Below are 14,408 nucleotides of genomic sequence, written 5' to 3' on the forward strand. Positions count from 1 at the left end.
TTTATAAGTAGCTGTCGTGCCACTGCTTATTAAAATTTTACAATCAAGTAATACTAAAAATCCTTTTCTAAAAATACACCAATCACACTTGTTTTCTGTAAGTTGGCCACTTTTCGATGGAACCGATGGTGGCCAACATAGACAGGTTTCACTGTGAATTGAAACCTACTAAATTTCCTACTTTACTAAATTTCTGCTCTGAAGCCGGTCAGCCATTATATAGGACTACTTCAAGTGAGAGAAATTCCTTCTTTGTTAGGGCACTTTTCCAGAAGCAGTTTTACATTAACTGTACGACGCCTCGGAATTTCACGGATTTCATCTCCAAGTAGCGGAAAGCTCGCACCAATACCATCAATTCCAGTAGGTTTTTTTTTTTTATTTTATTTTATTTTATTTTTTTTTTTTTTTTTTTTATTTAAAGAAGTAAATGTTAGTCATTCCTATGCTTATAAACATCAAGCCTTCCCCCCCAATTCTGTGATTCCTTTAAAAGAAATCAGTCTTGAAAGTTACTGTATTTCCAATTGAGATTTCGTTCACTAGGAAATAATCATATATCTTTAGAATAAATTACTCATTGCCCTTTAGAATGAAGATAAATTATATCTTTAGATCAAATTACTCATAAATTACTCATTGTATATATATTTAATAACGTGAAATTTCAGATAGCATTACAAGGGTATCCGCGTTATCGGAAAGTTCAAGAACCACTGCTATACACAATTAAACTAAGTTGGGCAGCAAGTTGTAAATGAAACTTTAGTAGTGGCAATGTGAATCGTCTATACGCTCTTTAGTCCACAGATCGTTGTTAATCTGTATTTAATCCATCACTGCTGTTATTAGTATTATCTTATTTCTTTTATAATTATATTAGTGGGTTTTTATCGTTGTTTCATTAGAATCATTGGTTTCCAAATTTGGCAACACTATTTCAAGTTGTTAACATTTTTTTTTTTTTTCTTAGCAGGCTATCGACAGTGACTTTTCAAGCTCTAATGAAATTGTTTGTAAATCACGTAAAAATCGTTTTATTTTACGATTGGGATATCGTGATGAGTGTGTCTGGTTACATCTCAAGCCATGTATGTTTGTGGTAGACAGCGTCGTTCTCGAGATCCTGTTTCCTTTCACTTCGTTTCATTCCGACCATTTTCTTTTTCCATTATATTCTTGGATCTGTCATCCGTCTCTTTTACCTTACAAAGCGTAAAAGTAAAGCTGTGTTATTATTAAGCTGACTTAAAAAGTCAAGTACGGTCTGCAGATGGCAGCACGTTTCCCTTATCTCTTCACTGTATTTTGTAGAGAGCGACAGTATTTTAAAAAAAATAATTTAATCAAATTCAAGAGATGAATATTCATTCGACCAATTTAAATCGGGACGCTTTGTAGATTGCTGGATGTACGCTCTCACACGCGCCACATTTTCCGGCGTCGTTACTGTCCGAAGTCGGCCAGGCTTTTTTTTTTTTTTTTTTTTTTTTTTTTTTTTTTTTTTTTTTTTTTAAGAATTTGTTGCTCTAAAGTTTGATATCCAAACGTGAATAGATTCATGTCGGCCAAGGCCGAACCAAATGGGAATTGCTCGGTGAATAGTTGTGACAGAACCACCATTACACACGATGCTCACCGCGCCACATCATTGCGACTTTTGAAAATGGCACGTAAAGCGCTATCAATCGATACTCCCTCCGTGGCTAAGCGGTTAGCGTACGCGCCTTTGGCGTGGGAGACTTGGGTTCAATTCCCGGCGGGAGCTCATGTGGTTCGGATTTCATGTTAATTAGTAGGTCCTGTCTCATATAGCCTCGCTGCTAAAAGGGACGTTAAACTCAAAATCAACTCAACTCAACTCAACTCTCACGGCGCACTCTCCAAATACAGGAGGTCTTTTTGCCGTGCCTTGTATAACTTTCAGGAACGTGATTACGGTAGTTGGCAACTAACATGACACTTGTGATATGTTGGATTGCATAACTTGCATTTATTTCCCCCTATTGAAATGCCAGTTCGAAAACCGATAAAAATAGCTAGCCCCGGGCTGAACATAGGACTCATAAGTAGTGAATGTTGTAAGGGTACTTTTTTAAATTTTGGAATCCAGTACAGGAAGAGATAGGCGATACTTGAGTAAAAAATTCATGAAAAGGCAAAAACAAAATTGTATAGTCTTTTTATTTTATTTTATTTTTTTTTACAGGGGAGAAAACTTCCATTACAAAAAAAAAAAATACTTTTTTTTTTAAACCTCAGTTATCAGTAGCGACACAATGTGGCATTCTGAAGAGTAATGTTGTTCTTTCGCTTTGTGTAAATGACGGAAATATGGTTAGCAAGAACTGCATGATTCCACACGAGTAAACGGTGACATAGTCAATGCTTAGTCGATACTATAGATCATATAGCTATAAGAAGTTTCTTGCAAACGTATTCAATTAAGGGCATTTCGTAAACAGTAGATACTATGCTTGTACTCAGGAATAAAATGAAGATTTTTTTTCTTTCCTTCGAAAATTAGAGCATTTTGGAATTTCGTTAGCAATATTATTTTTGAATGCTACTTGTTTTATCAAAATAATTTTTATATTTATACACTATAACACTATAGGAGATCACTTTAACTTCTTTGCGAAAATGGAAATAAATAGTATTATCAGATTAGCGTAGCATAATTAATTTCGTTTTGTGTGTTGTAAAGCAGTGCAACCTGTTCCCTGCTTACATTAGGTGTATGATTTTGCACACACAGAATCAACAAAACAACGGTTACTACAATAGGATTAATTGTCAATATGAGATTATGAGATTGAACTGATGTTTGTGAAAGCAGTGAATCCAATTAGATATTGAGGAAGTAATTAAGCAATGCAATTCTCCTTAAGAGATAACACTAGATGTATTGGGGTTTACCCCTTGTCTCTTACAGTATATAAATTACTCTTTCTGACGATCGTTTTCCTAAATTTCCAGTAGTATCTCTCTCCAGCTGGAAAAGTATGCAATTGTTTCAAAGTTGCCAACGACATTTGGTGCTTGCCGTATATTGGTAAACATACGGTAATATGAATCTTTTTGAGTCAAAAATTCAACCACACCGTGCTTTTTGTCGTTTGAGACCTCCAGCATAATCAATATTTTTTGGGCAAATTATTTTTATAATACATCGAAGATCTTCTAAGAAGTTATGGTATTATCATATTGCCATCAGTCGAAATTTTAAAAGTGCAGTCTGGTAATTTGTACTTCGATTAGCAACAGAATAGACATTATTATTACTATTACTTATTAAAGAGAGAGAAGAGACAAAAGTAAATGAAGAAACTTCATATCGTTGCTGTGCCTCGAAGAACCGCTATGTGACATTTTTGTCGAAAATCAGTTATGCTGTGCAAATAAACCTTAAAGGTGTCAGGCAGCGTTCCTTATAATGTGATAAGTGAATATTCAATTGTTTCACCACAATGAAAAAATAAGAGATTGAAATTAAAATGCTTCAGGTTCTCGTCATGTACGTATTGGTTAATGTATAGAAATCCGCTATGTACTTATAAAAGGCGCAAAAGGTGCTACGTAAACACAAAACATAGTAATATCATATTGTTGAAACAAGCTACAACAATGTCCAATGTATAATATACGCAAAACCAGTTTTATTATATTTTTCAAGTGTTTCCGTGTATGTATGACAAAATTTTAAGAGTTTTGGAATGTTTTTTGCGCCTCCTGAAAAGTTGTGGTTTTAGCACATAACGGTTCTTCGAGACACAGTGACGATATATAAGATATCAATTGTCCACCCTTTGTTAAATTAAAGAAAACAAATTTAGTCCAAACATTAAGTATTATGATAACTGAATTGGTTAAATCGGGTGTAATTATCAGTGTCGGGTATTAACAGGAAATGTATGTAAGACCGGAGAAATCGGATTATACACGAGAGAGTAAGAACACATTGTTTCAAACAATTGTCCGAAAGGTGCCTCCTATCACTGTAGTTGCGTTGACGTATGATTGATAGCTTCACAGATAGGACATTATATTAAACGCAAAAAATATGCATTCTAGAAAACAAAACTTGAAAACGAGAGTTTGCTAACATCCTATCTACAGTCCCATTCTACAAATCAAATCTAATATCCTATCTACATCAAATATTACTACATTCCTAATGGAAATTACAATGAAACAATAGATTCATATCAAATAAATAACGATACTCGTATGAAGCATTAAACTAACAGTCGCAAATTGTTCGAACGAAAAATTCTTGCCTTCATCAGTGTATTAAAAAAAATTAAGAAAAAAAATAGGCTCCAAGAACTAGTGTTGCCAGATCTTTCCTTTGAAAATTCGACATCCAGTATGAATAAACCAGTTTCAGCCTGTTTTGAAAGCTGAGAATCCAATAATTTATATTCAGTTCATATTCATGTTTCCATGAATTCTAGAGCGAAACATTAAAAGTTTTCGTATTATTCGTGTGCACACACATATATAACTATAATAATAATCAAGTCTGTGTGCATTTGATTTTTCCTTTTCCGATTAATTTCTGCTTTATTTGTTTGCTGAAATCTTAGTTAAGCTGATGGTTTTACATATATTTTTTACCTTTAATGAGTAGAAATAAACTGAAGGAGTCTTAACGTTTTCTTGACGTATTCATATTCTGAATTGTATTCGAGAGAGAAACTGGTAATAAGGCGTAGAACTACTAGAATTAAGAAAATTGAATTAAACCAAGGTAGAAGTACTCTATACAAACAATAGGATTATGTTATAAAGTATTAGACACAAAATATATAAATTTATCACAAGACTCAAAATAGAAAAAATTCCGTACATCAAAAAGCATGTAGACAGATTTGGGATTTGGCAATATTGATACAAAAAATGGCAAAATTTCTTAAGAGTTTGATAACGTTCACAAGTCCTATATTTATCTTTTAAACGTGTACTTAGGACACAACAAGAAAACGTAGGGCTGCTTCAGTTTATTTTTACACAGCGAAGATAAAACCAAAAGTCGATGAACATCAGAGTATGTGATTATTAAGGTAGCAATTCAGATTTTCCCTGACGAAGACTTCAGCAAAAACATGAAACCGAAATTAATCGAAAAAGAAACAAAAATCCAACGCAGTTTGGGTAATTTTTCATTACAAAAATATACATTAGAGTACTTTCACCCTCTGTAATAATCTACATAATTTATATTATCCCAAATATGCTTCATAAGAATATTTTTCAAAATTGATACGCATTCTTTAATGTGGTTGTTCTTTCATTATCATATTTCTTGATTTGGCACTGATATGAAAAACCTAGTATATGAATTCTACAGGTTCATTTTCGAAATAGAGAATCTTCTCTAAAAGTTCTTCTAGAAAATAATTTTGTTAAACTTGTAAATAATTCTTAAACAACATTGAAAAGCTATACAATAATTAGGAATTAATATATATTTACGTGATAGACTGGATTTGTTCAGGAACGGAAATATGATATGCTTGAGAATAATTCTAAATTGTGTTAAAAAAAAAAAAAAGTTTCTCAAGCTGTGGGTCTCAGAAGTTTGCCCTTTCTGGTCCTCTTCGATTGAACATCAGTCCAGAAGGGTCAGAGAAAAATAACATTCAGGAGAATTGCGTACCGCACACTACAAGTATAGTTGAAAATCCCAAGGTAAAGATTACACAGATTTTAATAGCTTATATAGATCTATTATTATAAAATAATCTTCGTACCTTCCAATAATTGGAAAACAAATCTGTATTTTCTTCTGGTGATACCAATATACAAAATTAAGGAAATTTTAATTACTACTATTTTAAAAGTAGGTACAGGTATATGCTTAAAGACTCTTATCTAAGCCATTCCCCATTTTTATTTTTGTGAGTAACATAAGGATACTGAAGAATATCAGAAATGTACAAAGCCAGTGACGTCATAAACTGCGCATCCAAATTTCTAGTCAATAAACAGAGGTTTGACAACGGTTATTAGCAGGGCTTGAAAAATCTTGCTTGCAAGTACTAGCCAGACCATTTTGCAGTTAACAGTGTTTATACAAATAAACAGAAATCACTTTGCAACATACCAATACATATTTCTGAAAAAGGATGCGTAGTTGCAACCCAATGCAGGAGTAGCACTCTGAACAAAATATATTGCGGATTACAATTTCTACGCTTCACGATTGTCTATTTACTTATTTCGTTTCATTAAACAGGACAGCATAGAGGCAGTTTTAAAAGGGGCAATGGCGTACGGGCGAGTATTCATCTGCTGATAAGATTTTCATTCCAAATAAGAAACACTGATGGAAACCACGTTTGCATCGAAACCAAACTGCTGCAGCACTAACGCCACTGTTTGGCGGGAAGCAATAACAAAATTGACAAAACTACTTAGCGGTGTACAGAAGCTGAGAGTCGATTGGAAAAGATCGTTCACGATGATGGTGCATTGCAAGATTAACTTTTTATATAGCTTGTTTGGAATAAAACAAGTTTTTGATTGAGCGGACTTTACTCGCCAAATGTAAAAAAGTACTCGCCACTGGCGAGCAAGCGAGTGGAATTTTCAAGCCCTGGTTATTAATTAATTTAATAACAGTTTGTAAATACTAACTGGCACACTTCCTACATTTTTTAAATATTCTCCATTGTCTTTAAGTTAACCACAAAAATAAAAAAGAAAATAGAAATGTGCATAGGGAAAAGACTTAAAACAGTAGAAAAAAGAATTACAAAATTTGCTTCCGAGAAGGACAAGAGTAGGGTGGTCTGTAGATCATTTATACTAGTAAAAGTGGTCCGAGTTCTAAAAAGCTTGAGAAACGCTGATTTAAAATTTGTCTCGAAAAATTTCTGTGATGACGTGTAATTTATATATATATATATTACTGATTAATGTTGCATGTTGTTTCAAAACAAACACAAAATAGCATAAAATGTGTACTGTGTGTTCTGATTAAAAGTATATAATTATAATTTATCAAAGTTCTTTTAGTAATTGGAAGTAATTACTTTCATAAACTGCATCAGTTTAACTAAGCATGCTCTTCTGCTGTATTTGTAAGTAACAGGACATAATTTAAATTATCAAGTAATTAATTTCGTATCATGAACGATATAGAGACACTTATTTAGTAATGGTTTTACTTCAATGGTGATCTCTTGACTCCTGATTATTATATTTTATGTACTTTAATTATGTTTAAATGAATTGGTTTTAGAATTAAAAGTATGTAAAAACTTTCAATTGTGTTTTGGCTTACCATTTTTTTTTTAACTCCAAAGATTCAATTTTTAGTTCTTTCCTGACATGAAAGATGGTCCGATGCAATACGAAAGACGGTATGTTAAAATTTTTAGGTATTTCAAATTACTTATTTCGTAGAAATAATGTAAAATTTTTATAAGGATGAACCTAAATCACTTTTCAAAATTATTTTAGTGTAGTCGGAAGTGAATCAAAAACACAAACAAAGAAAAAAATATCCGTCTTATTTTCCAAAATCAATTTTTATATTTTCAGGCACGTCGCCTGTGTGCAGGATGCCTCCGCCAACCACTAACATGAATGAACCCCAGGAGTGTCCACTTTGCAAACGGATGTTCAGCTGTTATTATTCGCTTAAGCGACATTACCAAGACAGGCATGAGAAATCAAACACTTTGTATCTATGTGAGTTTTGTAATCGAAGCTACCGAACTAAAAATAGCCTCACAACACATAAGAGTTTGCAGCATAGAGGGACCAATGTTATGTTAAGACGTCTTTTGAAAAACAGCATTACAAATATTACAGAATTGCCCCAAACTTTGCCTAATCAGTAAACAATTATACATATATATATATACAAAATAATCTCTGTTTTTGTATACTATCGTGGTTTCTAAAGGCACATTTTTTTCTGAAAAGAAAAGTACTTTGCAATGACAGGAGAAAAAAAAAAAACTAAAGATCTTTTCGCAAAGAACTTTACCTCAAATCAAGTACAAAATTACATTCGATAATGCTTAATTTTTTATACTATGTGATAATATAAATTATAAACAAAAAACGTCAAGAATAAGTCATACTTTTTTTATCTTTGAGAAATATTAATTAAAAAGATAGGACGTTTATTCCATTGAAAAATATTACCATTGATTTTTATAATTTAAGAGAGAAACTAATGTAGAATCCAAATTTTGATTGTTGTGTATAGTCAATAATCTAAACCCTTGAAATATAAATGTGTGTGACTTTTTTTGTAAGTATATTGTGTATATATTTATTTCTGACTAATTGTAGGTTGTAGTTTGGTTTATGGAGGTTGTTCAATATTTGTGAAGATTAGATGCTCTGTTTGAAGGATTGAAAGAATATACAATTTAGTATAATTTTCTTGATTCTGTTTTAGCGATTATATATAATATAAATATGATATTCTTGTATATGTGACTTAAGATAACGTGAAAAATTTGTAGTTTTTTAATTATTAATTTTTAAGTTACGTGTACATATTATGTAAAGTTGCTTTATCTTTTTCATTCCTCTCCATGATTTAAGTTGAAGATAAGTTTAGAGGAGCGCTAAACACAACAGATAGCAGCACATATCCCCCATCTTCCCAATGTATTTTGTATGGAGCAAAAATACTTACAGTAATTGACTCGACTTCAAAAGATAAATATATGCCTTTGGACAGTTTGGATATTAGTCAACTACATGAGTTTCTTTCACTGATTATTATGTTTCGGGATGTGCTGAGTGTAGGTAAATGATCTTCATTTTTTCCCATCGCATACAGTTTGCTTGCAAAATAAGCTAGTATAATAGATTGATTTGTCAGAAAACACTGTTTTATTAACACATAAAACAGAATTGCATTTGCCATTCATGACACATATGTGATTGATAAATGTTCAGTAGTTATTCTGTTCTATAAAACATTTTCTTCTGTCTTCCATACTTCTTCTGGTTCTCTTTTCAGTTTCCGGAATTTCCAGTTTTCCGCTTAAGCATCCAACAGTATCCAAATTCCCTTTCTCTCTGAATCCACATTTTCTTATCCCCTCCTTCTTATTACCATACATTTTCCCGTATTTTGTACTCTTTACCAACATTGTAAAATTCATTGTGGATAACAACAATGTATCTCTCAAGATTGTTCATTCAGTGGTAGTTTCCGAAACCGTACGTCCTAGATTTGCAAGGCAACATGATATAATGGTTTTGTATTTTTCCCGTATTCAGCATCCTGATATCTACTAGAATCAGACGAAGACTCCTACGCAGTTTCTTGGTCGCAGACTCGTGTAATCCATGCACTTTTTAGTGACTTCGTTTTATTCATTGTACAGAGCACTTAATTTTCCTCTTCAAAAGCGTGTTTCGAACAGTAAAACTTTCTCAACAAAGAACGAAAATGCGGCAGCAGCACAGATTAATCTTAAATTATTGAATCAGTTTGTCGCTGAACAAAGGTTGAATATTCAACTTTTGAAGTTGATTCGATGATTGTGAATAGTGTCGCTCCGTACAAAGTACATTAGAAAGAAGCGAATACGTGCTGCTATCGGTTGTGATTTGTGCTCTTTTAAATTCGCCTGAAGCATTGGCGTGTTTCGGCCAGAACGAATGGGAGGGGAAAACGGCATTTTCAATTAGCTTTACTATTTATACATACATCATTGTTTACGTTAAATTAAACAGTATACTTCCTGGCATCTTCTCATTATCAGGTAACAAAAAAAAACACAAGTCACCTCATTCAAGCCATGTACAGGAAAGAAAGAATGCATGTGTTTAAAAATCTGTACGTTTATAAATATATATATTTGTGATGTGTGTGCTTGGGGATATATATATATATATATAATAAAGATAGTATGATAGAGTCGATAAGAGTGAGTGGTTATTTCTGTAACAGGCATCTATTCATTTTTTAAGTTATTTTTTTTAAAAAAAGTATTCATAAACAAACGAGTTTAAGATATACCCTTTTATATATATATATGTTGCATGTAAAAAGTTTTTTTTAATGTCATGCACCTTATTATATATATATATGATCTATGCTAAAGAAAAGAACAGAGCAACAGCATAGTCTGATGATAGTTAATTTATTTATAAATGTTAAGTTACGTGCATTAAACTTTCCGCCCGTATTTTTTTTAAAAAGAATAATTAATTATTGTGTTTTTTTTTTTTTAATGTTGGTGATATACCAAAGATTATGCTTTATGTGAGCTATGTTATGTATTCAGTGATCGGATCGGCAACGAGAGAGAGTTTTGAAATGGGGATTATTATTTTTTTTCCTTCTAATGTATAAAAGCAAGGATATCTTGAGAAAAAAAAAGTATTGAAAAATGTAAGATCGAATAACGTGTAAATGTATGTTCTTGTTTATGTCAGTTTGGCGTTGGAATGATTTTTTTTTCTTTTAAATTATGAAATGAAAAAAAAAATGACATGCATTATTGTGTCATAATAGTAAACTTCGTTAAAAAAAAAAAAAGAGAAAAAGTTTTAATTGTACAAAGGTAACAAGTGATAAATTGTTAGTGTTTTTTATTAAGATCTTGGCGCAGTTGTTGAAGGTGATGTTATGTACGAATATTTTGCGGAAAAAAAAATTATTGCTGTCTAAAGAAATAAAGAAAAAAATATTAACGCGATTGTGTATATGTATATAAATATATCCCGGTAACAAATAAACACTTTGAACTTGTTTTCATGTATCGAAATGTGTGCAGAGAAAGTGAATATTGTATGAAATACAAGAAATATATATATATAAATTGTTAGATATGAGAAAGCAATAAGATATATTGCTTTATTGCATGACGATGTAACATCTGAGATGATGCAGTGACCCTGCATGGAGAGTAAGGTATTGTTTTAACATTGGTATAAAATGAATGAAAAGTATTGTTTTATTTCCCAAATAACATATCAGTGTACATTTGTTTGTTTCTTGTAAAGAAATAAACATATTTTCAGTGTTTGTTATGCATGAGAAATTGCATAGGGTATTAGTGTGTTTTACATCCCATACCGTGTAAGTACTGACCGTAGTGTTTATAAAAAAAAAAAATCTTCTCTCACAGTTCTTTAAAGGGTGCATAAAAATGTGTTGTTATTGCGAGTGCATTTAATGTTGGAGGTATATATGAGGTGTAGTTTCATAATACATTCCAACTTATGTAAGTTAAAAATTTTACGTAGTAGAATTACAAGAGCTTCTTAAATTTGTTAATTTCATTTTATCACTTGGTGCAGTGGAAAATCATAACAAATGTAGGAAAGATTTGTGAGCTCGATTCAATGAAATAACACTGAAATAAGAACAAATTAAATGGTTGACATATTATGTAGTATTTCTGGACAGCGTATTTGCTTTTATTCAATGTTTTATGAATTTCGTTTCTGCGTATGATAGGGTTGTGTGAGCTGACAAAATCGTCTGTTGTTAGATGAATACACATACATCATTTTCATTTTTTTATTTTTATTTATTTATTTATTTATTTTCATATAAGCAGACTTAAAAAGTAAAATAAATTAGAAAATATAAAGGTTTAATTAGAAAAGTGTGAGGTTTACTCTGTATGTAGGATTTTCGAAATAATGGAAAATACAGGGTGACTTAGACGTAATGGGAAGTCGTCTTGAGACAGATGTTGCAGTTTTATGTTTTTCTGGTTACATACCTGTCTTGAACGCTTCAGTGGGCACAGTGGGCACTCTTGGTTAGTGATAGTATTTACTTCCGCAGAAGAACCCTTTTTTTCAATTCCAGCGCATGAGAGTTTGTGGTTGACAACATTATTCTTGTATATTTATTTACCTATTTATTACATATTTATTTATTTATGGAGGGGGAAAGAGGATCCATTATTTTCATTCCATTATCATTCATCTGCATTTAACGTAGATTTCCAGGGCATAACCAGAAGACGTTAAAGTAAATACTTTATTTCCCTGGTTCGATCCCAGCTCGCGCCAAGTGAACTTTGTGGTGGACAAACACTGTGTGCGTGGGTTTCCGCGGGGTTCCCCCGTTTCCTCCCACTTCCTTCGTTCCACCATTTCATTCATTTATCATAATCTCCGTCTCGTTTAGCCTAGCCGGCATAACCGAGAGACATAAAACTCATATTTCATTTTCATTTCATAACGACTTCATTTTATGAACAATCAAAGCAGTCTTCAAATTCCTTGAAGCACGTGACCCAAATACTTGATAAAGAACATACAACACACTTTTAAGCAGAATTGGTTACCTTCTTTCAGTGGTGACTAGGAAGAAGGTGTTTAGGCACTAAAATTATCGAAAATACCCATTCATAATCCGTAAGTAAACAGTAAAACCTTACTAGAAATAATAAAATTAAGTAATTAATGATACAGACCTAAAATTAAGTTGTCAATAGCGTTCAAATAACTTTCTGATCGTTGTTTGTAGAGAACACATTCTTCCAAAAGGCACGAAATTCTTATCAGACACATCTCCTAAGTAATTTATTTACAGCATTTCATATATATATATATCATACTTTACACATAACAGTCAAAGAAAGAAATTATTGGTGCCTTTTGAATGTGTAGATAAGTTACATATTTTCATTTAATATAATTGAACAGTCTATCATAAAGAATTAGATGTTAATAACAAAGTAGTTCCTAACCAACTTTTAAAAAATAAAAAAAAAAAAAAAAAAAAAAAAGGAGGAGGCTGTCAGTTAGTTATAACCCGTTTATATGACTATGTTCATGCATAACTTCAGCATAAAAGTTTTTTTTTTTTTTTTTTTTAAGAGTATCCCTTTCTGTTGGCCCTATGTAAATCACTTTAGGAACTTATGGTAGTAGCTGGAGCTAGATTATGAAACACTGTAGTGGCTAATACTATGTTTATATAGGCAACCACACATTCTTTAGTGTGATTGTGGCTGCATAATATCGCAGGGGGTTGTACTGCAAAGTTTCGGAACACTGTAACATGTTAAAAGTAGGTTACGTATGTGAAGTCTGTTAAGATTTCTTTCTTTTTTTAAGCTTTATTTTACGTTGTCTATCAAATCTAACTTATGTCTGCTTGTTCAACTTAGTTTATTTTAAATCTGAAATAACTTTTCTATTTCTAGAATCTGAAATATCTCTTCTATTTCTAGAGCTATAATCGGGGCATATTTAAAGGATGCAAAAACGTGTTGATCAAAGTCAGTTGATACAATTTCAGCTTTTGAGCTCCTCAGCTTATCAATGTTTTTGCTAACTGCAACAACTCTCATCCATTTCTTAGAGCGGAATTCTTTCAGCGTTTCGGGACAGAATTTTGACTTCGGGCTGATCGTAAATTATTTTTTGTAATTTTACAAATTTATTGGAACAAGCAAGGGAACCTTTCTTCAGATGAAAATATCTTTGTAGTTATCCTAACGAAGGTCTGATTTTGAAGAAAATGCGAAGAATCGACAATATTAGGCATTCCAGTAATAATGTAGGCAATATGATGGGAAATAGGCATAATAAATTTTGCAGAAATTGAAGACAAGATTCCTTCATCTCCTCCCTAAATAAACTTCAGCACGTTGATTTTTATCACATCCTTAACATTAAAGAATATATATATATATATATATATATATATATATATATATATATATATATATATATATATATATATATATATATATATATATATATATATATATATATATATATATATATATATCTTGCCTAACGTCTAGTCTCTAGTAATGGCATTATTAGTTATTGCACTGTCATTGGCAGATCATTACCCGCAAATTAAGTCGCTTCATCGCACTAAGCTCTTCAGTTAACTTCTTGATAATGACTATGAGCGACCTACTTTTAATACCACCCACTGTATCTTTCCGTCCTCATATTCTGTTGTACATGCTTATTGCGTTCCTTAGAATGCCATATTTCTTCAGAAAATATTCTTAGTAATTTTTTGTAACTATCTCCCATATTCGTCTTGACTCGTATTTTGTTCTCAACATTTATCACGCAGCAATACGTAATTCCTAGAACGAGGCCGGAAATAAGAATTAAATTAATATACTTTAATTACTCTTTATTTTTTTTGAATCAAAAGATCAAATATATATTTCCGGCAAAAAAAAAAATTCTTGTAGGCCTTATATCTGGAGAACTACATATAGTGTAACCAAACCCAAACTATCAGTTAACTCATATGATGTGCTTATTCCGTAAAAAAAAATACGAAAACTCGATTTAGGGACCGTTATCCTAAAACTAATGATTGGCCAAGATTGCAATCTTTTGATGCATTTTTCTGGATCATTCCTAAAATTCTTGTTCCACGATGGAATAAGTAATCTGATTACTCTTTCATAGTGCGACATCTG

The 14,408-nt window shown here is 31.8% G+C and overlaps 1 protein-coding gene across 3 annotated transcripts in view; it reads left to right on the top strand.

Moving 5' to 3' along the window:
* br (broad-complex core protein) overlaps positions 1-14,408 on the top strand; it is a 177,150-nt gene that overhangs the window by 137,534 nt on the left and 25,208 nt on the right. The window contains exon 6 of one of the 3 annotated variants that reach the window (XM_081739665.1): positions 7,552-9,787. The exons of 1 other annotated variant lie outside the window; for it this stretch is intronic. In XM_081739665.1, coding sequence (XP_081595791.1) covers positions 7,552-7,853 — 302 coding nt within the window. In that variant the 3' untranslated portion in view covers positions 7,854-9,787. Of the gene's footprint in view, positions 1-7,551; positions 9,788-14,408 lie in introns of those variants that run through there. One more of the 3 variants, XM_081739669.1, reaches the window with a different exon arrangement.

This window comes from Thermobia domestica, chromosome 15, assembly GCF_964235325.1.
Source record: "Thermobia domestica chromosome 15, izTheDome1.hap1.1, whole genome shotgun sequence".
Classification (NCBI taxonomy): Eukaryota; Metazoa; Arthropoda; class Insecta; order Zygentoma; family Lepismatidae; genus Thermobia; species Thermobia domestica.